The sequence below is a fragment of the Martes martes genome (assembly GCF_963455335.1).
Source record: "Martes martes genome assembly, chromosome: 2".
NCBI classification, from domain to species: domain Eukaryota; kingdom Metazoa; phylum Chordata; class Mammalia; order Carnivora; family Mustelidae; genus Martes; species Martes martes.
Genome location: NC_137889.1, coordinates 96,535,373 through 96,563,215, shown reverse-complemented (window position 1 = coordinate 96,563,215; position 27,843 = coordinate 96,535,373). Strand labels below are relative to the sequence as shown.

The 27,843-nt window shown below is 39.9% G+C and overlaps 1 protein-coding gene across 2 annotated transcripts in view; it reads left to right on the top strand.

The window, feature by feature from the left end:
- The window catches only part of UNC5C (unc-5 netrin receptor C), a gene marked incomplete at both ends in the record, with an annotated part of 346,897 nt that overhangs the window by 254,467 nt on the left and 64,587 nt on the right, over positions 1-27,843 (top strand). For both annotated transcript variants that reach the window (XM_080797109.1, XM_080797108.1), the window contains one exon: positions 26,395-26,575. In XM_080797109.1, coding sequence (XP_080653235.1) covers positions 26,395-26,575 — 181 coding nt within the window. The remainder of the gene's footprint in view (positions 1-26,394; positions 26,576-27,843) is intronic.

Genomic DNA, 27,843 nt, shown 5'->3' with positions numbered 1-27,843 from the left:
CAAAATCATATACCCATTTGACATTCAAAGAACTATATTTAATGTGGCTTTTTTTTTTTTTTTTTGAAGTCAGAAGAGACATCAAACAACCATGCTCAAGAGCAGGCTAAAACTCCTAGGTAGATTCTATCCAACACCCTTAGAATCACTAAGATCAGAAAGCTAATAAATACCTTAATGGGATATATTACATGGTCAGTTGCTTAAGAGGGGTAAGATCAAGAAAAAAGAAAGGAATGAAATGTTAACTTGGTGAATTAAAAGATTGTAAGATTATTTTAATTTTATGATGAATGCATTCATTACTTAATATTTAAATTTTTTGAAGACTCTAGAGCATAAAAATTACATAGAATGAAATATTGAGCTTACAGATCGACTCTTGAGCCTTCCCATAAATAAAATCAACCCTTAAGGTATCAGGCCATACTGGCAAGAATTCATGCTTCTTTTGCATCCAAGGTAAATGATTCTGAAAATCTCCAGTGGTAAATTTCCAATGAATACATGGCTGATCAACTCGGTTGATCTTAGTTTTGTAAGTATGTGTCTAGCTCCATTGAAGAAGTAGTCAGGTACATTATTTGCAGAACACGAGGCGGTAATTATTTTCTTCCTTCCCATACAAGTCAATAAATTTCTAAAGAACTCCACTAATCTTCAAATACAGTGGTATCACCTTTGATACAAATAGCGGCAGAGGCATTTCTGAGGTCATAAGTAACATTTAACATCATCCCCTGTTTTGCCTTTATTCACCACCATAGAATGTTAAGCTAATTTGCTTATAGAACTCTAGGTGAAAACACAAGCATCACCATTTTTAACTTTTTGACTTTGGGCAAAGTCCTCTGTACGTATGTTTTCTGAATTATAAAATAGAGATAATAATAATAATAATAGTGTACTTTGGGAGTGTACTTTGGGAATTTAAATGAGATGGTACATGTGAATCACTTAGAACAGGTAGAAAGCTCAAGAAACATCAGCCACTCTTCGTATTATTATTATATTATCACCCATTGATTCACAGAAGACTGAATTCAATCTCTTGAATTCTGAATAGTCCCTGAGCCCATTGTACCTGTGCTAGTGCTGTGTGGGCATGCAGAGAGGAAGCTTCTGTCCTGTGAAGAACGACCACCAACATGCCCTACTGTATTCTCTAGCCAGGGCTTTGGTTAGAGTCCATAAAAGCTACGATGAAGATAGCATTATAAGCTTTAAATCAGGAAAGGCCCTCGTTTATATAAATATCTACTTTTTAAGAAAAAAATTATTTATTTGAGAGTTGAGGGGGCAGAGAGAGAGAAAGACTCTCAAGCAGACTCCCCACTGAGCGTGGAGACCCACGTGGGGCTCAATCCCAGGACCCTGAGTTCATGACCTGACCTAAAACCAAGAGTCAGTCGCTCAACCAACTGAGCCACCCAGGTGCCCTCTATGTAAATACCCATTTTACAGATGCCTTGTTCATGTAAATCGCTACAAGTCCTGACATGCTGCTGTCCTTTTTCTGATTTTTAAAGTTACTATTGTCCACTTAGTCATCACAGTCCCAAGAGCCAACATATTTTATTTTATTTTATTTTATTTTATATTTTACTTCAAAGAGGAAATTTGGACTGAGGCCACTGTTGGTAGTTCTCCTTTTTAGGGCCAAAGGAAAGAGAGTGACAAAATTTCAGAGGAGGGAGAGACCAATCCACATTTCTTGTATTCCCATCTCTACAGGTGGTGACTCTTTGACTAAGAACTCACCTTCATATTTATTGGGGAGGGGGAAAAAATTATGCTGTGGGCCCTCCAGGATAAAGCACATGAGTTTCAGCGTTCTAGGCTTGATGTTCCCCTGCTCTGATCTTCTTGCCAAGCCCTTTCTTTCTATCAACTTTATTTATTTAAGATACTTGACACCTACACAGATTCCTTAGCACAGGGGCAGAGTCTGAAGGCCTTGTGCTGTTCCAGTATAAACCCTTTAGCTGCTGAATCAGAGGGTGGCTCAGGGAGCCCTCCAGTATTGGGAAGGAGAGGGGGAGCGTTCAGTTACTTCCCAACACATACAGAATTAGTTCAGAATTTAACACCTGCTATGGATGACCCAATGGGTCTGGCCCCTATATACAAGGATTTTATATAGCCACAGCCACTACCTTTGTTGAAACATATCTGTTGACTTCTGTGCCTGCCTAATCTACTTAGTAGATTCTCTGACTGTATTTAATTAAACAAGGAAAGAGTCCCTGTTGGCTATGGCTACAGTTTAGGAAATGGAGATAGAACTTTGATTCCAAATGGGTGTGTTTGTTACCCCTGAAGATACAACCCGATTGACAGAATTCAGTGTAAGGTGTGGTGATCCATCAATCTGAAGCCTGAGAGCAAATTTCCAATCTACTAGGATCAGGAGAAAAACAAGGGGGGGAGGGAGCTCATTGGGAGTTACTTTAGTTCAAGGAATATAGGGCAGGTTAGTAATACTCCTATCAAAATTAAGAGTAGACTAAATGAGAGAAAGAAAACCAACGACCAGAAACACTCTAAAATGGTACTGCCCACTATTTTGTTTTTTGCTAAGACCAAGCCAAAACTATAATGTTTTTCTTACATTTCAATAGACAAGCCTCCCCATCTCCCTAAACAAGCCAGAAAAGTAATGCAGTCATGAATGGGTGCAGGGTTGCTCCAGGAGCATAATAGCAGCACTCTGTGAAATGAATCCCTCTTTGATCATCTTAGTTCATACCTAGAAAATGTTGCCGTCACATGATGAGGCAGAAATGTACTCAGAGATACTTTATTTCATGAGATTGTGTCTTTTGGAGAGTACTGGGATAAAAAACGTCAATGGATATAAGATTTGTTGGCATGGCAGAAGGGGCAAAACTGAATTTTTCACTAAAACCTGTGATTTGTATCACCTTTAACAAGGGGATAATTGCTTCTCTAATTATAATTGAGCTATTTCTCATAGGATTTTAATTGGAGGAATAGGACACAATGTTCAACTTATTGACCCAGTTATGCTTACAAACCATCATTTTATTTATCAACGTTTGCATCTCTAATTAGCAAGTGGAAAAATATGGGTTGAAGTGCAACAGAATAGATTATTTTGCTGAGTTTGGTTTTGATAAGGAGGGAACAGATTTTTTTTAAAGCTAATACTGCCGGGGCAAAAAGCTGCTGGCAGCTGGAGGCTCTGCCAAATGTGCAGCATCAGGTGGCACTCCGTCTAATTGATTACTAATATGGCCACTGAACATTTTGTTTCATGAGAGGTGTGCGTGTTTCACTGCCGTTCTCTCATAATTGGAGATTCATGTTGATGCATTTCCACGCAGATGCATTGTCTTCCGAGCTGTGCTTTCTATTCTTTGCAGGCGAAAGAGCTTTGGAGAGAAAAGAAGAGCTTGAATACAAATCTGGGGGGAGATACCACTTTCGGTGCTCAGTAGAATCTGCAGGAGTTTTCTCCTAGCATGGGCATAGCAACAAGAAGGGGTTTTTCTTACGAGCTGATTGAGAGCCTTGCAAACAGTTCTGCACAAGCATTAGGTTCCCTAATGATTAGCAGTCAGCTTGCAAGCTTTTCATTGGTGCAGTCAACAGTTGTCAGCATCACCTCTTTATCATGGTTACCCCGTATGCTTTACTTCCAGTATCTGCCTCTAGTAGTTATACACAGAGATCACCAGAAATCCAAATAACCATGTAAACCAAGTTAAAATGAATAATAGAGTTAAACGATGCCAACATCAGTTTTTCAAAAAACAGTAAGAAATTAAAAACTTTTCTGGACTTATAACACATTTGTGGCTTCACTTGGGCACATACGTAGTGGTTCCTTTGAACTATAGTACAACATGCACTTTTTATTTTTTAATTATTAGTTCCTTGATTCAAGAAATATTTATTGTCTACTCACTGTGTGCTGCATAATTTTCTAGTATCCAGGAGATACAAGTCAGCCAAAGTCCCGAATGGGTTAAAAGAGAAAAAAAAGGACTACACAGGAATAGAAATAAATGGCCAAGGTGCCGTCCGATAATTGCCAGTGAAAGGAAATAAGACGAGGTCATTTTGAGAGGTTGATGGTTGTTGGGGATGGGAAGTCACTTTAAAGTCAAGGAGAATCTATCTGTAGAGGCACTACCCGACATGAGGTCTGAGTGACAGGAGAGAGCCAGTCATGAAAAGATTTGGGTCAGGACATTCCAGGCAGGGGAAGCAAAACACCCTCGGAAGGAGTGGATGCGGCTGTATGATTTACAAAGAGGCCAGTGGCCCAAACACACAGTGAAGCCGTGAGGAGGGCAGGAAGTCCTTTAGTCAGAGGGAAGAGGACAAGTTTGTAGACTAACAGACAAGGTAAGTAGCTTGGATATATCTCCGAATGCAGGAAGAGCCACTGGAGATTTTAAGTACAGAATTGTCATGTTGGGATATACTTGTTTTTCAAAAATCATTCTCTCTGCTGTGTGGAAAATTCGTTTTTGTAGGGTGAGAATGAAAGCAGGGATCCATCCAGGGGACCTTGCCCTAACACAAGCAAGAGAAAATGGTTGCTTGTCTCAGTGTAAAAGTAAAAGAGATGGAGAGAGATGGAGAAATAAAGGAAATACCTTAATTTCTGTGGGGATAAAAAATTCTGTACACGACTTTTAGATTTTACTTTATTCAATGAATAAAATCTAGAAACTATTTGGTCTTCCAGAGGAAAGGAAAATTTTCCATGCTAAAGTGTAGCACATCCACTAGAGAGAGCTTTTCTTAGATGACCTAAAATCAGTGATCGACAGACCTCAGCTGTTTTCAAATATAATCTCTCTCTCAGTGGCACTTTAGCACCAGGCAGTGGCCTAGACTGTGTCTTTAATCACAGGGCAAGATGGTCTTTTATTTCCATGACCCTTATTTCTCGAGAAAAGTATATGTTTCTTCAATAAGTTCTCTTGCTTTGGAATTTCTTTCAGTGATTCCCCCCATTTGCCTAGAGGCACTACTTACTGTAAACTCACTGGGGGTTAAGAAATGGCAGTGCTAGAGAGCAGAAAGCCAGTATTTTCTAAAGGTGGCCAGACTTGGTAAGAGTCCCACTTTTACTTGGTAAATAAGAAGAAATGCTAGGAGTTCCTTTTGCTGAAAAGCAAATTTGTAGTGAAGACTGGTTAGGAACTAAGAATGGACTTGACTCGTCAATTTATGTTTGCTTTGCCCTAAAAAAATTAGCATTTTAAGAACATTTCAGTGCCGTTTTGCTCCCATGGAAGAGATTACTTAATAGAGTCATTCTACCTTGGGCATTTTTGGTGGCTGTCCCTATTAGTTAATTCAATAGTTCGTTAGGTCAATGTGCTTTTATCTTCTCATAGTTGAACTTAGACTTTAGAAATGAAAGTTTTCAGATTTCAAGACAAGTTTGCCTCCACAGTATGGTCTGTGTACATTCAGCTCTCAAAAGCAATGAGCCAGACATATGTGCAATTAAGGGAGTGTTTCCTCAATAGGAAAACAAATTCCTTTCTTAGCAAATTCCTTCCCTTTGCAGAAGTTACAACTGAGCAAAATGTCACTACATTTTCCACTTGCTTTTTTTAATTCTTTAGCTTTTTTTTTTTCACAATTGTCTAAAGATACAATTTTAACATGCTTGAAGACCAACACTTTTTTTAAAGCATAAAAACACACTCTCACAAACCCATTGAAACGTAAAAGTATTTTGGACAGTAGTCAACACAGAAGTGAGTAAGCATCTTATTTTATTGCAAATCTGATAAGCAAATGGGTACATAAACAAAGTAGCCTCTATTCTTGACAATAGAGAACATCTGGAACAATATCTCTACAACAGCTATGCAGGTGGTGGGAGGTAGAGGTAGAAAGCTCGTGTCATTGTGCACACTTTTTTTTTTTTTAAATGGCCTTTTGCTTCTTGTTTTTAAGGCACTTTTTTACCAACAACTTATGGGTAAAGAACATTTGTTTGCCTCCTATAGTGAAGACTTTCTTAGTCATGCAAGAGATGGAGAGAAACTGTTGCCACTGTGAGAAATCAAAAGAAAATAATTCTGGGATTTCAAATTCTGGAGAAATTGGAGCCAAACCCTAGGTAGTAAAAGTCTCCGGAAGGCTATTAACTATGGACATCTTTTAGAATTGCCAAGGCCTTACTAGTCAAAGTGTGATGTGTAGATTGTCTGTATGGACAGGACCTGGGAACTGCATAGAAAGGCAGAATCTCAGGCCCTATCCCACCCCACCCACCCCAAATCTGCATTTTTAGCAAGAACACGAGAACTAGTCTGCATGCAGTACTGGTTCTCCAATGAGGATACATGTTGGGATCACCTGGGAATTGGCGGGATGTGCAGGCTGACTATCAAGATTTTTAAAAGCCCCCACCCCCACCCCCACCACCGCCATGATTCTTAAATCCAACAAAGTTTGAGAACCACTGGTCTAAAGGGCAGGGTTAAAACAAATAAGGAAAAACCTTCAAACCTGTCACTTCCAAACTGGTCAGTAAACTTGGCAGACTCCCAGCATCTAACTAATGCTCCTTCTAGAAGCTTGGCTTGGCTCAGTGTGCATTTGATAATCACCCCATAATTGCTTTTCCCATTTGTTTGATTAATGTACCTGCATCCGACGACACTGGGCTGAATCCCCACTCTCTTAGGGGTACACACTCTTCTCAGCTCTGTTGTGACATTCTCATTCTTGGTGTTCTGACCCGAGGGGCTCCAGTTTGAGTTCAACAGAGTAACCTCTTCTGATAGATGTGGGTTTTTCTAGCTAATGGTTGCTGGACTCACTTTTCATGTTGGGTGGCATGTGGCAGTTTCTCTCTGTTAATTAGAACAAATGTGCCAATTATGTTAATGTTTCTCCCGATACCAATCAGTGAATAATTAGACACAACACATCTGTCTTTCACAGGGGAGTAGAATAGGAAAGAAAACTGCAAGGTGCTTTGTTTTGTATTATTGACATATATGATTAAATGATTCCTTAACCAATCACATTGTTAACAAGTTCATGTATCTAAAGGGCAAAGGGCGCCAGTAGCTTCTTCAGGGGAAGCTAAGCACCTCTCATTGTTAGCAATTTTATGACCAACTATCTCTAAAAAGATCTCTGTGAAGAATTGAATTGATCTTCCTTCCTTTTTTTTTTTTTTTTTTAAGTTTCGTTTTCCTATCAGTAAAATCCAGGTATGTCATTTACCCCGAGCTACAAAAAGAAACATGTTAAGTAGAAGTGTTTAAAATTCTCAAAAAGGATTCAGCTTTATTGATAGAAAAGATAACACTGAAAAAAATCACAAAACTCAGCCTATAGGATTATGTTGAAGGTGTTGTAACAATACGTGAATCACCAACGGATTTATAATTTGTTATAATTTCTGCTTATGTGTCTCCATGTACCTTAACTTTGGGAGCTTTCTGACTATTGGAAAAATTTATTTGCTTCTGTTGTTGTTATATTGTCATCTGTGGCCCATACGTGGCCCGGTTTTACAGAGATGGAGTTTAGCCTAATTATTTCCTAATATAAGTAATGCCTCTACGCTCGTGTTGACTCTGGCAGTATGAGGATGAGACATATGAAGCCAACACATTGGTCTTCCTGAAGGTAGTCAGAGCATAGTGTAGGTACGCTTTTCCATAAAGCTTTTTGTGTAAAGTATATGTACTCTAGCAAATATGGCTCATGTTCCTAATGTTTAATAATATTCGACTGTGTACTTTTATCATCTAAACACCATCATTGTTATAAGGTCTATATTATTGTGGTTTCAAATATTTTGTCTCCATTGTTGTTTTAAGAACAGTTGGTCAGAAAATAAGAATAGAATTATTTTTTGTTATGTTCGGTTAACCAGCAAAGTTTTGTTGTAGTGTTCAAGTGATACCTAGTGCTCAGAATGGAATTTAGATTGTAAATTATTTTTTCTTACTGTGGCAGTGATTTGCTTAAACAAAATGTAAAAATGACTGAGAGCAAACATTTACTATATTTGGAAATAGTTATGATTGCTAATACTAGTTAGTGCCAGGAATTCCTAAAAAGCCCCTGATACATGTATTGTCCTGGGATATATTCTTTTTGCCTGAGATCTGGAAGGGATGGGGCAACAAGGAAGAGGGCATGGTTGTTGATTTATTTTTATTACATCATTTTGTCCAAATATTTGTGTTTTACTTTTTAATAGTAAAACATGAACATAGTTAGGCTTTACACAATTTTAGTAGCAAACCATGAAACAAATTACTTAAAGATAAATAATGTTTGAAAAATAATTATTTTGTGTAAATGAGTCACCCACTTTACACTTAACATTAGAAGTTTGGGGCTCTGTCTTAGGTATCTTAGTTTTTATGATGCTTAATTAGAAAGAGGGAAGGGGAGTGAATAAAGGTGAGAAAATGAGTGTGGGAAGTAAAGATTAAACTGGAGATTAGAATTTATCCCATATTTAATTATGAGCTACGAATGGATAACCCATTGGGAATGGTAATCCACTTTTCTCTGCCTTTGCTGATGATATAAATCAAAAATTAAATTTAAACTGAAGAATAAAGTTTTTAGGGGAGAGAGTTGAAACATGAGGTTGTTGAATCCCGAAATGCCTGTTCAGAAAAGGTTTTGCAAGCCTGAGCCGTTGACAAATGATCTCCATGTTTTGCTGCAAAACCTTTTTTTTTTTTCCCTGACAGCACTTATATAGCCAATAGTTCTGAATTTTATAAAATATCAGTAACAGTAAAACTATAAAACCATGCATCTAGGAGCCATAAAAAAACAGTTGATTCTTAAATCACACCACACGCAGGAAGAGATGGCAGTTTTATATATCTTTCCTGGGAACACACAATATGGGGGTCACTCTGCCCCAGTCCTGAAACTTATAATCAAATTGGGAATCACTCATCTTCATTAATAAAATCATGTTAGTGTTTTGAGAACTCTCTGCCAGACTGAAGGCATCAATAGAACTGAAAGACCTAACTGTTGGAGGGATTTCTAAACATTTTATCCTCCTAGAAGAGTTGGGAACCAATTCTCCTATAGGAAGGCTAGAAATATGACCTCTCTTCTGGTACATACACTAGAAGGGACTGAAGCTGTAAATAAGGGGAAACTTTCCTCACTGGGAGAGTTGTATGAATGAAGGCTCATAAACTAATACCAATAGCCCCATGCAGTGGAAATTAAAAGAATTCTCCCAGTTTTTGCTTTTCCTGATTAGTATTATGAATATGAAGATATGTACTTCTTAATAGAGACACTAAGGAACACTGAATCATCAACATTTAAAATACATTTATGCAGATACAGCTCTGTTTGGGGTAAACTCAGTCTTAGAGAAGAAGCAATTAAATTAAATTTATTGCCTGCTTCCTAATTCCAGGTGCTTTCCCTTCCACATCTCATTAAATCCTCCTACAACGCTGGGTGGGATGGTCCTCCCCTCTGTACATGTGAACATCGTGCTTCTGGGAGCTTCCAGCCTGCGCAAGGCTGCAAACGTAGCAAGTGGGAGGACCTGGCTACAGAGCCAAGTCTGGCAACTCCGAAGTCCATATTTTTTCCTATAACAAAAAAATAAAATAAAATAAAAGCCTTATGGACTGTATGTTTTGGAAATTCAGTTCATTAAAATTACACAGATTGTGTGTAGCTGTGTTTGATTGATTTTCATGAGCTAATCAGATAGTATCCAGACAAAGATATCTTTTGGGGGAAAGTCATTTATTTAAAAAGTGTTAGATCATCTCATCAGTTTTCCAAAAGTAGGATAAAAATGTTGATTTTTGTTGTTTGTTGTTATTATCTACACACACTTCATTTAATAAATGAAAATTTTAGAATGTGAAAGAAAAATTAAACTCAACTTCTGGTCCATTTTTTTAGAAAAATGTCAATAATTTTTAAACATATTTCATTTAGTGATGTTCAGGAAATTTTTTACAAAATATTTTCCTAAAATGAAATTAATTGGTATTTCTCTCTCTACTTCTCTCATTCTCTCTTTCTCTCTGTCTTTATGTACATATAAACAGGTACATAGATAGATAGATAACATAAATACACACACACACACACACTTTCCCAGGTCACATTTTTTTTATTTGCTTGTTTATCATAGTACTGTTCTTAGTTCTGTGACAGGCAGTATTTTGCAGTACTTAGAAGTCATATTTCAGCTTCTAGAAATCAAAATATATGCATTGCTAATCATCAATAGAATCCAACATTGCGATTGTCTAAAACTTTGGAAGTCATAATTATTAAATATTTTGTCTGATTTTTAGTACCTGCAATAATCCTCAGTATATAATAGCTGTTCAATGGATACTCAGTGAGTAAACTAATTTTAGGTAGATACTGAGTTTTATGCATCCCATGTCTTTGTTTCTTCTCTCCGAATGTGGCTACATATCTCAGTTTAGGGAATGCCTCTTTACATAAACTTGCTGCTTCATAGTAGTAATTTTATTTTCTGCTTGGGCACTCATTCTTGCCTCTGTTCACATACTCATTCATTCATTCTTTCACCACACTTCAGTCATGGAGGCTTTATTTCTGCTTCTCAAACAATGACTTTTGTCATTGCTCTTCCCTGTACCTGGAACATCTGCCTCAGTATGGTTGTTTTTTTCTATATATTCATGTCCTAGTGCTCATTCAGCTCTATAGAGAGGTCTTCCCTGTCAACCAAAAGAAGAGTGAGCAAAATATAGCCTGAAGACCAAATACGGCCCACCACCTGTTTTTGTAAATAAAGTTTTATTGGAATACAACCATGCTTATTCATTTACATATTGTCTATGCCTACAGTTTAGAAATCTTGACATACAAAGCCTACAATACTTAGTATATGACCCTTCACAGAAAATGTTTTCTGACTCCTGATCTAAAACACTGTATAACTATTTTTTTAAATTTTTCTAGCTCTAGGGACCATTGAAATTATCCAGTACATTTATATTGTTTATATATTGCCTTCTGTCTTGGGAATCACTTGGAGGGCAGACTTTGTTTGGTTTATTGATGCATCCCAGGTGCCAGGAATAGTGAGGTCATGTAGTAGATACTCAGCAAATATTCATTGGATAAACAATAAATAACATTTTGAACATCTCTGCTAGGATACTGTGCTAAACACAAAACTAGATACAAAACTAAACATATATATTCAGAGATGTTCAAAATGTATCATATTGGAGATATCACATACATATAAGCAAACATGCTGTCAAGAACTCCCAGGTACAAATTACACAAATCATTGCAGTACAGTATGACAAATGGTTTGATAAGATTGCTTCAGCTGCACATAAAAGGAAAACAGACATAAAGGGCTTAAGAATGAAAGTGCCTTCTGAGGTGAATATTGAAGAACGGGTAAAATTCTCTCAACAGAAAAGGAAGAGAAAGGCATTCTGGGTAGAATGACAGAAAATGCAATGTGGCCATGTTAGTGATGATCCCATGCTAAGGAAACTTCAGGAAGTTCATATGTCTCAAGAGTAGTAGTAAGTGATCAAGGTGAAGCTAGAGCAATAATTGAGGACACTTGTAAAAGATTTCATGTGAAGTTTGGATTTCAACCTAGGAACAGTGACATAATGGAGAACATTTTAATTGAAGTTACTGTTTTTAAGATTTGTCTTTAAGGGCGCCTGGGTGGTTCAGTGGGTTAAAGCCTCTGCCTTCAGCTCAGGTCATGATCCCAGGGTCCTGGGATCAAGCCCCACATCGTGCTCTCTGTTCAGCGGGGAGCCTGCTTCTCCCTCTCTCTCTGCTTGCCTCTCTGCCTACTTGTGATCTCTCTCTCTGTCAAATAAATAAATAAAATCTTTTTTAAAAATTTGTTTTTTAGTAAGAATTGTTGGAATTAAAATAGTATCACAGTACTTAAGAGTAGGGGTAGAGAAGAAGAGCCAGGTTTGAAAAACCGTTTTCAGTATCATTCATAACTGAATAAAATAGTTTTGAAGAAAGGTACAAGAGGATTCCTGTAAGCTCTGAGTGTAGGACTGGGAGGGTAATGACTCCATAATTAAATAGAAAACCAGGAGGACCACGTTTACAGAGAGAGGGATGATATGAGGAGATACTGAGATCGATTCAACACATGTTCTGCGTTTCATTTTTGTTGAGCATTCAGATGGAGTTATCAAGAAAGTAATTGAAAATATGAATGGAGGGGTGCCTGGGTGGCTCAGAGGGTTAAGCCTCTGCCTTCAGCTCAGGTCATGATCTCAGGGTCCTGGGATCGAGCCCCACATCAGGCTCTCTGCTCAGCAGGGAGCCTGCTTCCTCCTCTCCCCCTGCCTGCCTCTCTGCCTACTTGTGATCTCTCTCTGTCTGTCAAATAAATAAATAAAAATCTTAAAAAAAAATAAAATAAAATAAATGGAAATATGAATGGAACTGAACAAACATTGGGACTGGAGTTAATGACTTTTTGGCGAACAGCCTTGAGAGTGAAGGAGATCACCAGCACATATAGGCCAATGGTTTCAAACCTGGCTCCGCGTTAGGATTACCTGAGGAGCTTTTAAAAACACCAGGGCCTGGGCCCTTCATAAGCCCCATTCAGTCAGAACCTCTGCAGGGGGCGGGGCGGCAAGAACAGGTCTTAAAACCTCCCTGGGTGATTCTGATGCACCAAGTTGGGAACACCGCTATAAGATTAAAAGGAGAGAAAATCAAAGAGAGAGCCCTGCAGAGGACAATGTGAGCCATGGTGGATAAAATCAAGGGACCAAGGAAAGAGGTTTGGAGAAAGACAGTTAATTACATGACATGAGAGTGATATAGGGAAAGATGATGCCGTTGGCTTGTTGGATGGGGCAGCGAGGGAGGCCCCTGATCACCTCTGAGAGTGTAGTTTGAATGGTGAGCGTGAATCCAGACAGCAGTAAATTGAAGCTCAGTGGGCAGATGAATAGATAAGGACAGCTTAGCCACCGAGGGAGAGAGAGGAGACGGAAGTGAGGCTGCGAAGAACAGGTGTGTCACAGAGTCATTTCCTTTGTTGGTTGGTTTTTAGGATGGATAGGAGACATGTGTGTGTTTGTGGGTGACCTGACACAGAAGGAAGAAACAGCTTTGAGAGGAGTTTATACCTTTGGCCTTATTTGGTCTGTTAAAAAAAAAAAAAAAAAGACTTTTGTCATCTGCTTAGATTAAGCAGGATCACAAAAACATCCAGTAATATGTTGATGACCTGGGACCTCAGGAAGTCAGAGAGGGACAAAGTGAGCAGTGAGTGCAGCTCTTGAGTGTGAGATTGTGTGAGGAGGAGGTGGAAATTGGCCTTGCAAATAGGGCGAGCGCCTTCTGCAGAAACTGGCTCTTTTTCCCATTTCCTAACATTTTTCACGAGAGGAAGATGACCTTATTTGTGTTTGCATTTTCCTGATTGAATGTTGAACAAAGTCTCACAATATGAAGATTGCCCTTTACAGGACGATCTCACGTTGCTCAGCACCCTTGCCGCGGAGCACGTTGCCTAAGAAAATAACAGCCAGCAGAGTGTTCAGTTAGATTTAACACAGGCGAGTCATAACATATGGGTATGTGCACATGGGAGGGGTTTTTTTTAGGGATAGAATTTGATGGAACGCTGTTAGTAAAAAATATGTACGTTAAAAATAATTTTAAGTATCTTTCGTTTTGCACTAGATGTTCCTTTCGCTTATTAAACTTAAAGACACTAAATCAGATAGTGTTCTATTATCACATATTATGTTCAGGAACCCATTAGTGGCATAGGAGGGCCTCCTTCAATTTTGATGAATGCCAAGAATTGTAATGACCTGATTTGCAAAAGAGTTTGTCACCCTGTCATTATAGTCTTTTCCTCTCTCAAATACCACACTAATCTTCCCTATTAGCTTGTCCCTGACTTGGGCCACCCTAGAGGCTTTTATACCCTCATACAAATGTATCTTGGGAACACTGGGATGCAGGAGAAGCCTTCATTTTGAAAAGTAGAGGGCACGTTTTCAGGGCAGTTGGTTTTAGGATGAAGTGTATATGGAAGTTAAAGATATAAATACAGGGATGCCTGGGTGGCTCAGTCAGTTAAGTGGCTGCCTTCAGCTCAGGTCATGATCCTAGTGTTCTGGGATCGAGTCCCACATAGGGCTCCTTTCTCGACAAGGAGCCTGCTTCTGCCTCTGCCTGCCTGTGCTCTCTCTCTCTGACAAATAAATAAAATATTTTTTTAAAAAAAGATATAAATACAGATTTCCCTTAAATATCTTTTTGTTTCTGCACTCCTTAGAACATTTTTGCATATTGCTGGTTACTTGATTTCCAGGTTGAAATCCACATACCTTCATACTCTTCTTTAAACTGAAAAGAGTTTTCCCTTAGTCATTTATATGGCAATGTAATACTTTATATGGTTTAAGTCAAGATGCTATATCTCAGGTCATTTGCATGTAAAGAGAACCCTGTAATGATGGGTTTAAAAACTAGCCCCCTCCTAAAGACATTTCAAGTCACTGCCAAAAATTGGGGTGCATCTTCCAAGAGCAAGGATTCTTTCCTGATGCCCCTGAAATCAAAGCACACCCACTCAGTTGTAGTGTTGGCTCTGAAAGTGAACCTGTGCTGGTCCCGTAAGATTGAGCAGGGTGGTGGTGATAACAGAGATTGGGGCTGATGGCCCTTTCCTAGGGTCACACTGCTTCCCGACAGAGCGCTAGCTAGAGGCTAGCCCAGGTCCGTGTCCTGGAGTAACTAACATTTTCTTGGTTTCCCAGCTTCTCCTAGCTACCACCCTGTGATCTGGAGCCCCCTCCATGGCTTTCTGAACTTCATTCTCCTCATCTGAAAAATGGGTCTATACATACCTCCCTCATAGAGCAGTTGTGAGGAATAGAGATCATGTATCTAGAGTACCTCACTCGGTGCCTGAAATACTCCATACCAGCCCACTGGTTTCTCTTTTTTCACTCCTCACCAACACATTTCATCCTGCTCACCCCACTCACTGCCCTCCCAATTTCAGTGCAGGGAAAATGTTCTGCTTTTGAACTCTTTCTTAAAGATTCACACTTGGGACCACAGGGCAACTGTCACTCTAAAGGATGGCAGTTGTCCCATAACCACAGCATGAGCCATAATATCTACCTTTCCTTTCCTGTTGGACCAGTCCAGCTGCCCCAGAATCTTCTCTGAGTAGAGAGAAAGAGAAACAGAGAAGAGAGCTTAGGACAGTCACTCCTGAACTTGGGGCCATAGTGAGAGCAGAGATGACCAGAAGGAAGCTCCCTATTCTGGGAACCTGGATAAATGGTTAAATCCAAAGATGTGTTTGCTGTTTTCTATAGAGGGGTTGGGGGATGGGATAGAGACCAATGTCATTAAAAGAATAAGTGATGACCATTTTTTAAGATTTTATTTATTTGACAGAGAGAGAGAGCACAAGCAGGCAGAGTGGCAGGCAGAGGGAAAGAGAGAAGCAGGCTCCTCACCAAGCAAGGAGTCTGATGTGGGACTCGATCCCAGGACCCTGGAGTCATGAGCATGAGCTGAAGGCAGGTGTTTAACTGACTGAGCCACCTAGGCTCCCCAACTGATGACCATTTTATGTTATCTATTCATCACTTCCCCCCAGCACACAAATAGGTAACCTGGAATTTCTAAGGGCATAATCAAATTTGGAGGCTGTACGGGTCCAAATAGTAAAAACAAAAGAAATGCCTTATTACTAAAAAGAGAGGGAGAGGGAGAGATGGAGGATAGACTGGACATCATAGGGTACCAAGAAAGAAATGTGTGTGTCCAAAAAAACATATTTCCTTAAGTAGACAAATGTAAAATTATTTTCATGTTATGAGGGTCAAGTTGTTTATGGAAAATAAGAATATGCTTGAATCATTTATTCCTTAGACTCTTTAAGAATCCATTTTCTTTTTTAGAATATTAATATTGAGGGACAGCTGGGCAGCTCAGTCAGTTAAGCATCCCCCTCTACGTTTTGACTCATATCATGATCTTGGGGTCGTGGGATGGAGCCATGCACTGGGCTCTGCAGTCTTTGGAGAATCTGCTTATGATTCTCTCCCTCTTGGGGCGCCTGGGTGGCTCAGTGGGTTAAAGCCTCTGCCTTCGGCTCAGGTCATGATCCCAGGGTCCTGGGATCCAGCCCCGCATCGGGCTCTCTGCTCATCGGGGAGCCTGCTTCCTCCTCTCTCTCTGCCTGCCTCTCTGCCTACTTGTGATCTCTGTCTGTCAAATAAATAAATAAAATCTTAACCAAAAAAAAAAAAGATTCTCTCCCTCTTTATCTGTCCCTCCCCCACTTGTGCGCACTCTCTCTCTCTCTCTCAAATAAGTAATATCTTTCAAGAAAAGAATATTAATATTTAACATAAAAACTTGAAACCTGACCAAGTGGCTGGTTCTCTATTTGGAGCCGGTTTCATGAAACCAGTTTTAAGCTGTTCTTTTTCTTTTGTCTGTACATATTATATTGAGTTGTAATTGTGACTTAAAAACACATGACAAATATTTTGAATGTTCAAAGAAAAAAGAACAAGCAATGATGACTAACTTGAAGTCGCAGGAAAACACAACTGGAAACTCAGATAAAATGAAAAATATAAAAATGTGGGTGGTCTGGGTCTAGGTAAAAGTAATAGTAAAATATAAATTGCCTCTCATTTATGCCTTATTATGAAGTATAAGAATAACTATTTCTCAAATTAATCTTGCTAAAATTTCTTTTATTAAAAATCTTTCCTACTTATACTTTTAAGAATGAATCTAGTGTGATGATTTGCTTGTAATCTAAAAAAATTAGAAAATAATATTTATGCAGACTGATTAAAATGCCATGTTATACTTTCTCTAAAGCACACACATGCTAATGGCATCTCTAGACATGGATTCACAAAATTTAAATGGAAATATGTATTTAGGTTTAGCATACAAACTAGATTGGCCAATTTAATACTTAATCATTTATGTATTTCTAGTGCAATCTTACAGTTGTAATCTAATGGTGAGTTGATTTTGTCTCAATAAAAAATGTCAGGGAAAGCTAAAGGAATTCAGACATCAAGATACTTTCCTTTTTGTTTTTATTATTTTTATAAATATATTTATTTATTCATGAGAGACAGTGAGAGAGAGGGGCAAAGGCAGAGGGAGAAGCAGGCTCCCCACAGAGCATGGAGCCCGATGCAAGGCTGCATCCCAGGACCCTGGGATCATGACCTGAGCCGAAGGCATTCAGGTGCCCCAAGGCACCATTTTTTAAACGATTTTATTTACTTATTTGAGAGAGAGAGAGAGAGAGAGAGTGCACGAGCAGTGGGGAGGGGCGGAGGGTGAGGGAGAAGCAGACTCCCCATTGAGCTGAGAGCCCAATGCTGGACTTGATCCCAAGACCTCAGTATCAGGTCCTGAGGCGAAGACAGACACTTAATTGACTGAGCCACCCAGGTGCCTCTCCCTTTCGTCTTTAAATTAACACCATTTCTCTGCCATTTTTTAGAGTAGTTGGGTTTTTTCCTATCTCCTTTAAATATATCCTTAATGAATACTAAATAATTTAAGCATGTTTACTGTATGTCAGGCACTGTATGTAATTTGTGTATTAACTCATTTGATCTTTACAAACCTTACGGAATGCATTTGAGGATTATCCCCATTTTATAAATGAGGACCCTGAGGCAGGGCAGAGATCAGGAACTTAACCACAAGAGACACAGAGGTGACAGAGTTCAGTTTTGAACCCAGGCAGTCAGGTTCCAGAGCAGCCCTCTCAGCTGCTTCTTAAAGGATGATTTTCAGTTGCACACAGTGGGATTAATCAACAGCAAACATAACAACAGAATATGCAAATAGGACATCCTAACATTGCCCTGTAACTATTTTTATTACCTGTTAATAAATTCCCATTTCTTGATAAACACTTGAGTCAATTATTTCAAATGTGCCCCAAATTATTGAAAAGACTGCAGTTACTGAGTCACAAGGACAGACACACTACTTTGTCTCACTGCAGTGCTGACAACAACTTATGGTTTATGGGCAAAGCCTTTTATTGTTTTCTGAACTACAACCTATTTTTCTCTCTTCTTGAATGTTTTATACATAGCTAAAAATAACTTCTAACTCAGAAAGACTTCTCCCATGTATAAATCAGATGGTTTGCTAAATGCGAGGGGTGGGAGGAAGCCACATCTCAGGGTGAAGTCAACAAACAGCATTGAAATGACCCAAATAAGAACAGAATTCAGAGGCCAGACCAAAGTACTGACTCCTGATGAACCAAGATTAGCTTACAAATAAATAGCATTGCAACAATATGATTAATTACTATTCCGTGCAATAAATTTCTAACACAACAAGAGATTCTTTACTGCTTCTTGGGATTTCACATACAGTTTATGTAAGGAGATTCACTGTGAAATTACTTCAAATGGAAGAATGTCACTTTATCTGATGCTGTTGGGTTCTGGAGACACTGCATGAAAAGGATTTTTTTTTAATATAAAAAGATACATTTATAAAGATTTGTATTGATTTCCCTTGCTGATTTAGACAGCCTCTTACATGATAAACAGAATTATTCTCATGTATTGCAAGCACTTATCTGATTTGTCCCTTTCTCCCCCAGCACTTGACACCATGCCTCACATGTAGGTACTCAGTGTTTGTGGAACGAAATTGAAAAAAACAAGGTGCCTGCCTCTTTGTTTATTAAAAATTAAAGTTCTTGGGAAGCTGGATTTTAGGCCCAGATTTACCATGATCACCTAGATTCTGTGTTTACCAGATGAAGTCTGCAATAATTACTCAAACACCCTCTTTTACTTCCCCAGGGGACAAACAGGTATAATGGGGGTTAGAGTGGTATGCCACTTTCAAAGATGCCTTAGTTAAAACGTGTTGTCCACATGACACTTTAGACTCAGAAATGTTACTGAGACATTGGGGGTCTCCGAGCATAATTCTAGAAGTCCTCTTCTATCTTGTGATTTCTCCAATGAGTCATTTGGAGGCCCAGCCAGCTCTGAAGGATTTCACCTTAGGCACTAGAGATTTGTGTTTTTAATCTCCAGTAGGACTTAGTTAGAAGAGATGTTTGAAATGGCACTCACTAAATATATTTTATATTATTTTTTTCCAGTGAAAGCAGCAACTTTATAGAGATCTGAAAATGTGTGTAACAGACTTGATCCCACTACGTGTCTTGTTTCCATTCATATATTCACCAAATACTAACTAAGCACCTACTATATGCCAGTTTAAGGCCCCAAAGCTCAATGTTATGTGATCCAAAAATCGATCAAAATTTGTGGAGCTTAAATTCTGGTAGAGGAGACAACTGCTAAGTGAAGTATAGACTATCTGAGATGGTGAGAAGTGCCACGCTGAAAATACAGAAAAGAGAGTGAGAGATTATGGGCATAGGCAGAGAGAGATGTTGCAATTGTAAAGGTAAATCAGGTAATGACTCACTAAGAAGGTGACAACTCAAAACCTGAAGAAGGGAAAGGAGAAAATCATGCAGATACCTGGGGAACGGAGAGATGATTTCAGGCAGGTTCACCAGCAGACTCAATATCTGCCAGGCAAGGGCAACACTGATGTGTGTAAGGACCACCAAAGGTGGCAGCATGCTAAAGAGATGACAGAAGAGAGAAAGGGAACAAGGTGATCTCAGAGAGGTCAGGGGTCCTGGTGATGCTGGGCCTGGTGAGTCCTTATAAGGACTCGGTTTTGGAACAAAGCAAGATAGGGAGCCTTCAGAGGGCTAGAGATGAGGTGTGACATGATCCAACTTGGAGTCTGAAGATCAGTCTGCTGTGTTGAGAATAGACTGTTGATGGCCAAGGAGAAAAGCAAAGATAAGACAGGAAGTTGCTGCCGTAATCTAGGAGGGAAGTGATGGTGGCTTGAAGGTGGTGAAGGAACAGGAAATGGTCAAATCCTAACATGCTGCTCTGACTTCCAGTGGGCAAAGAGAGAGGTAGAGAGGAGTCAAGGTCAAGTCTGAGGTTTTTGTCTAAGTAACTGGGAGGGTAGAGTTGGCATTAACTAAGATGGACAACGCTGTGGGAGGAGCGGGTCTGGAAGTGCAGTTCAGGAGGTTGGTCTTAGACACCGCAGTGGAGCTGAAAGAAAGCAGTTGGATATATGAGTCTGGAGTTCAGGGGCGGGTCTAGACTGAAGATAAATTTAGTGTGAAAGACCTCTGCATGAGACTGGATGAGCTCACCAAGGAAGTGAATGTAGATAGAAAACAGAAAAAAAGAAGAGGTTCAGGGACAGCCTCCACAGGGGAACAGACATCTGCTCCAGGAAGCTGTGGGAACTGGAGTGAAATAAAACAAAACCCAGGTGCCCTGACCAAGAAAGCAGGTGAGGAGGAGGGAGAAATCAGCGGGGTCCAACCTGAGGCTGAGTCCTGTGACTTAAGTACTACCACCTCACCAGTACATTTCACAAAGTGAAAGGGATGGGTGACTTCGGAAAGAGCAGGACAGGTGAAAAGCTGGAGGTGATTGTGCATTAGGATAGATTCAGCAGAGATAAAGAGGACAGGAAATGGAGGGAAGAGCAGCAAGTATTCCAAGGCCTTTTGTAAGGTTAGCAGTGAAATTTGGAGGTGACTGCAGGCAGAAACGAGTCGGAAGTTGTGAAAAATACTTGTCTGTCTGTATGCTGATGGAAATAATTCCATGTAGAGGGAATATTAATGATTTAAGAGACAGAGAGGAGCCTTGCCCTTGACCAGGCATGAGGGAGTGGGGTGCAGAATATAAATGAGAGGTGACAAGTGGGAGCGTGGAGAGCTGACCAGTAACCAGAGAGAGGGTGAAGAATAAGGGTGGGGAGGGGGACAGTGGGAGTTCTGGAAGATGTCTCGTGATTGTCACTTTTTTCAGTGGAGGAAATTCGTGGTCATCAGCTGAAAGTGAGGATAGAGAGGGAGGTAGTGTTTAAGGAGAGAGAAGAAGGTGTGAAATAGCTGTCTAGAAGGACCATGAACAGATGATGAAGATATAGTACGATTTTTTGGCAGAATTAAGGGCCCATTTGCGTTCTGTTATCATGAATTTAAGATGAGCCTACTCGACATGGCTGTGCCCAGCCACATTCTGCTGCAAATCTCTGAAGGTGGTGTCGGGTAAGACTGGCCAAGTGAGTGCCTTAGGGAAGGAGGGGGATGGGGGAGCTGAGAATATGAGGCAAGGGATTGTTGAGAAGATGGACATGGCCACTGAAAAGTGGTGAAGAGAGAAGAGGGAACGTGAGAGGGGTGAGAGAGAAGATTGGGAAGTTTAATAGATTTGTGGGTCCTGGTGAAAGTTAGTCATAATATAGGTCTTAGACGGGGTAAACCAGAAAGCTAGGGAAGAGGAGAAAGTGGTGATAACTGAACTTGGGTTTCAGAGGGGTTGCAATCAATGATAAGGACAAGAGTTAGACAGGTGGTTCTCTAACTTCGATGTGCATATAAATCCCTGATTTCTTGTTGAGATGCTTATTTTGATTCAATAAGTATAAGTGGGCAGACCTGAGATTCTGCATTCCTATCAGGCTTCCAGATGACATAGATGCTTCTTGTCCAGGAATCTCATTTGAGAGACAGTCAGCTAGAGTGGTACTCCTCAACCCTATCAGTAAGTCACAGCTCCTTGAGGAGTTTAAAAAATACAGAGACTAGACCAGTCTTGACTAGTGAATCAGGGTTTCTGTGGGTTACATTTAATTTCTCTGGATTGAATGTAGAATTGATATATTATGAATCTCCAAATTATTCTACAGTGAGACCATGATTGAAAGTCTTTGGCCTTCAAGTGTGAGTTTCTTAGAGACCAAGATCATGACAGGAAGGAGGACCACGTAATTGAGAGGCCAAAATGTTGGAAGTGTCATGTTTGTGGTTATTAAAATAATTAGAAATTATGACAGAAAATGTGCTGGATTAAATGACTATGAGTCCAGAGGTCTGTAGATGACTACAAAAAAATATAGAGTGGGTGACATAATCTGATGGCATGAGATTCAGGGCAAAGCTGTTTGGAGAGAATGGTCTAGAATAGACAGGGCAGAACAAGGAGGACACTTACAGGCCTCCCCCCACCCCCAGGACGAGTGCATGTTGGATTTGGGAAATCAAACATCCACCACTTGACAGAACTCCAGAAAAAACACAGCAACATCATGAAGGGCTAGATTTTAGTTAAAGAAAAATGAAGAAAACAATCTAAAAGTAGTTTGAAGTTTGGGACTATTTTGCTGCTGCATTCTGAAGCGGTATGGAAGGCTGTGGAGACTTCTGCAGGGTGGGAGATGGGGAGGCACAGAGCAGTATGGGGATCCTAGTGCAGGCAGTGAGTGATGACCCGAGCTTCTTGTGGAGATGTGGTCTCAAAGCAGGACATCACAGCAGCTGGGAGTCCTGGCATGAAGGGAACAGGGGGTAGGGGACTTACCAGAAGCTGGAGCCCACGGCTCACCTCTCCATTTCTATGGCTATTTCTAAGCGGTAGTGAACCCTCTGTTTCTTTAAACAAAGGCATTACGAGTGAGCCTGGTATGAAAACAGAGCAAAACCAAGCTTCTCCGGTTAGTGTCAGAGTTGGGGAGGAGGGCCATGTCCCCCACAGAACCCTGGGGGTCTCCACAGTACTTCTGGGGTTCTTCAGGGGCCCTCAAAACTCAGGTCATAATCATTGCTCCAGCACTGGCAAGAGATTGGAGAAAAATGCAGAGGGATATTTGAAAGTAAAGATGGTTTACCCAGTAATCATGGAGGTCTTTTTAGATCTTGTCAATTGTGTAGATTGCTTATTTTCTTCCATGTAATAAACTTTCAAATAAACAAGTTGTTTGCAATATCCCTTAGGATCTCTTTATATCACTTATGATCAGGATTATATCACTATTATTAACTGATGTGATTTAAATAGAAGAAACCATAGTTTTCAACAGTCACAGGTTAGGTCGGATTCTCCAGAAGCAAACTATGAGGCCAAGATTTGAATGCAAGAGGTTTTTTATGGAAGCGTTCATAGGAGAGAGAACTTTCTAGGTGGGATGATGGACAGAAAATGAGGAGCCCAGTACGTGTGGACATGCAGGTGACACCTCAAGGAGATAGCTGCAGCCTCATCCCGCAGGGGAAGTCTGGAGAGTAGCAGCTCAGATTCTGACCCCAACTGGACACAAAGCATATTTCCATACCCATGAGACAATGGCTAAGGCAGAGGTTGTGAGGCAGGGGAGTTGTGAACTCTTAGGCATTTCGAGGCAGAGTCCAGGAGTCTGAGACCCATCTTTCAAAGAGTAGCAATTATGGGTCCTTGAAAGAAAAGTACTATGAGCACACACATACGCACACACACAGTGGATCCAAGACCAACTCAGGGAAGCCCGACAGTGCCTTCTATAAGTAGAAAGCTTTCTTTAGAATGGCATAGATATGCTATATAAAGATTAGATTTAAAAAATTAATGTCTGCTTTCAATTATTGTCAATGATAATTAATGATAATTGATTATTATTGTCAACACTTCATAGCAGTATGAATTTTGCTACCTTCCCTCTTGCATTTCTAATGAGATCATACTACTATACACATGTGGCCAAATTTCTTAAAATTATTGCTTATTGATTTATTTTGTTTTAACTACATAAAATAGCAATCTTAAATCTTAAGTTCAAATGAATACGTTAGTTTTTGTTTTTTCCCAGAGTATGTGGAATTTTTAATATATTTCAAGTTTAAAAAGAAACTAAAAAAAAAGATATTTTCTTCCATATTAAAATATTTTATAATTTCATTGATTTCCAATGCCATGTGTCATGCTAGTTTCTTTTTTTTAAATTTAATTTTTTTTCAGTGTTCCAAAATTCAGATTTTGAGACAATCCAGGTCAAGAGAGTATGACTCTCTGATCAGATATATCCAAGCATGGACCTGACTTAAAGTGCTGTCTGTATTTGGAAACAAAAATGCATGTTTTCAAGCTCCACTGTTTTAAATGGATTCCACTCTGTTTCTCACTACCATAGTGTAAATACCAAGAACCTTTCTCCATTTCTTTTTTATTATTATTATGGTATGTTAGTCATCACTTAGTATATCATTAGTTTTTGATGTAGTGTTTCATGATTCATTAGTTGCATATAACACCCAGTGCTCATCACAAGTGCCCTCCTTAATACCCATCACCAGGTTCACTCATCCCCCCAGCCCCTCTCCTCTAAAACCCTCAGTTTGTTTCCTCGAGTCCACAGTCTCTCATGGCTCGTCCCCACCTCCGATTTCTCCCCTTTATTTCTCCCTTCCTTCTCCTAATACCCTCCATACTATTCTTTATGTTCCACAAATAAGTGAAACCATATGATAATTGACCTTCTCTGCTTGACTTATTCCACTGAGCATAATCTCCTCCAGTCCCATCCATGTTGAAGCAAAATTTGGGTATTCATCCTTTCTGATGCCTGAGTAATATTCCATTGTGTATATGGACCACATCTTCTTTATCCTTTCGTCTGTTGAAGGGCATCTTGGCTCTTTCCACAGTTTGGCTATTGTGGACATTGCTGCTATGAACATTAGGGAGCCTGTGGCCCTTCTTTTCACTACACCTGTATCTTTGTGGTAAATACCCAGGTGTGCAATTTCTGGGTCATAGGGGAGCTCTATTTTTAATTTTTTAAAGAAACAACACACTTTTCCAAAGCGGCTGCACCAACTTGGATTCCCACCAACAGTGTAAGAGGGTTCTCCTTTCTCCACAACCTCTCCAACACTTGTTGTTTCTTGCCTTGTTAATTTTTGCCATCCAAGATAAAAAAGAGGTGGTTCCGTGGTGTAATGGTGAGCACTCTGGACTCTGAATCCAAGATCTAAAAGAACTTCTCAAACTCAACTCCCAAAAACAGATAATCAAGTCAAAAAATGGGCAGAAGACATAAACAGACACTTCTCAAAACTTCTTTGGTTTTAACCATTTTCAAATGTCTGACAGACACATGAAAAAATGTTCATCAGCATTAGCCATCAGGGAAATTCAAATCGAAACTACATTTAGATACCACCTTATACCAGTTAGAATGCAAAAATTGACAAGGCTAGAAATGTTTCACCATTTCAAAATTTATATCACTACAAACAGTTGCCCTTAACTACATCCTCATAGGTTTATTTCAGGATTGTTGTTGGTTTTTGTTTCCCCCTTTAAATTGTGGCTTCTCATCTAAGGATTAGAGAAGCATTATTTTAGAGTCCCTATGTTGGTTGTAATTTAGAGCTGTACCACATCAAACCCACTGACAGATTTAGAGATTAATTTCCAGACCTCTTGTGGTGCCAGCAAAACTCCTTAAGATTTTGAAAATGGCAACACTGTTGACTCTCTACTGCTAAAGATTACTTGTATCCATTATCCCATCACTGCAAAAGAAAAGTTTAAGTGTGGCAAATATAAATGTTCTGCTTTATGGGAAAACCTGTGCATAGAAAAAAAAAAAGAGGAAGAAGAAGAATCAATTTATAGAACAAGAAATAGTTTATCCTCCATTAGGACAGCTTATACAGCTGTATCTTCCTCCTTTCAATCCATGAGGATAACATTGCTGTTGCTAAATGTTATTTGCATGAAAAAATAGTTCAGTATTTTTGAACAGTCACGTATTAGGTCAGGCTCCCCAGAAGCAAACCAAGCTAGTGATCCACAAAAAGGGAACTTTGAGTATAATGTATATGCTCTTTGGATTATATTGAAAGTTGATACAAAACCTTTTTTCCTCCAAGTATTTTGGCTTGAAAGCATCTCTAAATATGTGTTTGCTACATTTTAACATAAGTGCATTTTGGAGGAAATTTAATCCATATGTTTCAGCAAGGTTACATGTACATAATCCAAATGTTGGTTTATTAGAGCTACATGATGTCTAAGATGCCCTTTGAGCTTTTTTAATAGTCTTTACATTCTTTTGTGAAAAGCAGTGAGTAAGTTGCCAAGAGTAAACAAATCGAAGAGCAAAAAGCTTTGAGTTCAGTTTGAAACGCTTAGCCTATTATTTTTGATTGGGTTCTGGACTTGGCAGTGTGCCTTCCCTGTTCCTGCCCTCAGGGCGAAGTGAAAACAATTTGAACACTGTATTTCCCAATTGGTTAATTGACATTTGAGAATAATGGAGTACAGACCGAATCATGTTTGGCAGGTGAGTGATACTTTACGTGACCTCAGAAAGTTACTTCCTCTGGTTTGCAGAAGCTCAGAGCACGGAGCAATGTTACACAAATGATGAAGCTCATGTTAGGACAGACAGCCGTTGAGGGATCCATACTGGGGATTTATCTATTTCTCTTTGCATCTTTAGGTGGAATGGTTGAAAAATGAAGACATAATTGATCCCGTTGAAGATCGGAATTTTTATATTACTATTGACCACAACCTCATCATAAAGCAGGCCCGCCTCTCAGATACTGCAAACTATACTTGTGTGGCCAAAAACATCGTTGCCAAGAGGAAAAGCACGACAGCAACTGTCATAGTCTACGGTGAGTGAGCTGTCCAAGTCCCAATCTAGTTCACGTCAAACTACCATTTCTCCTTTTAATTTAAAATCTCCAGGAGAGGCCCTTGGCAATCCGCATCACTACTCTCTCCCAGCCTCGGGCTCCGACAGTGAGGCTTCCCTGCTTCCCTGACACTCATAGAAAGACTAGGCTTGGAAATTCCTAGCCCTTGTCAGTGAGCTTATGGGGAAGATGAAGGAAAGCTACCTGAGCGCTGACACCAGAGCCAGCAGATGTCCCTGCCTCTCTAAGCCCTCCACTCTCTGTGCCCCAGACCCCCCAGAGCTAGAGTTTGGAGGTGGAGATGCTTGAGTCTTCTTGCTTATCCATCCGGGGCTCAGTCAGGTAAAGTAGCTGACCTGTTCCCCAAACACATCAGATCAACGTTGACTTCCTGGAACTTGCCTCGCTCACTCCCTCCAGGGTCCTTAGAGTGAAGGCGAAAACTGCTATCTCCGTGGCCCTCATCCTAACCACAAGGCAAGGTTTAACAGAATGATTTCTTCCGGAATCTTCCCTTCCACACTCTGCTCCTTTCTAGTCCAGCTCATCCCTGATGGGGCCTCTCCTTTCTCCAGAAATACTCAACAGTTCTGCTCCCAATTTTGCTCTAGCGTGTGATGCTTTTATTTCTCCATACTTTTTAGCGCTCCCTTGTCTTCCAGGCATTCTATGGGTGGTTTCATTTCCCTAGCTGTGCAGTAAGCTCCGCTCTAGATGGAGAGACCACGCTACGCATTTCTCACAGCGTTGGACATACAGAAGGTCCTCATATGCTTGATGGTTTATTGTATCAAAGGTCACCTAACAACCCTGGGAAGTATTTTGAGGGCATGCCATTTCTTACATGAGATGCCTATGTCACACCACCCACTTAGGGAAGCTTCTCATGGCTGCATGAGTGCTAAAGGATATTCCAGGGGCCTTCGGGTGTGGGTGACTGTGAAGGAAGGGCAGCTATTGGCGAGTATCTGGCTCATGGTGCTTACTGCTGATAGTGCCCTTCGGATGGATGTCTCCGTACTGTAAGGAGTTACAAGAAACAGGAGACACTGTGATGTTCCAAAGGCTAAATATGGTGACGCTTTAAATCTCTCGTTTTCATTACAAGACAGATACAGACTATTTTTTAATCTTCTGAGTACTCTGAAGCTGAATTTCCTCGTCAAGATAATGGCTGTTAAATTGGAAGCTGTTGCCTCTCTTCAGTCACAATGAAATGATTCCTCTTTTTGTCTTTTTCTAAACCG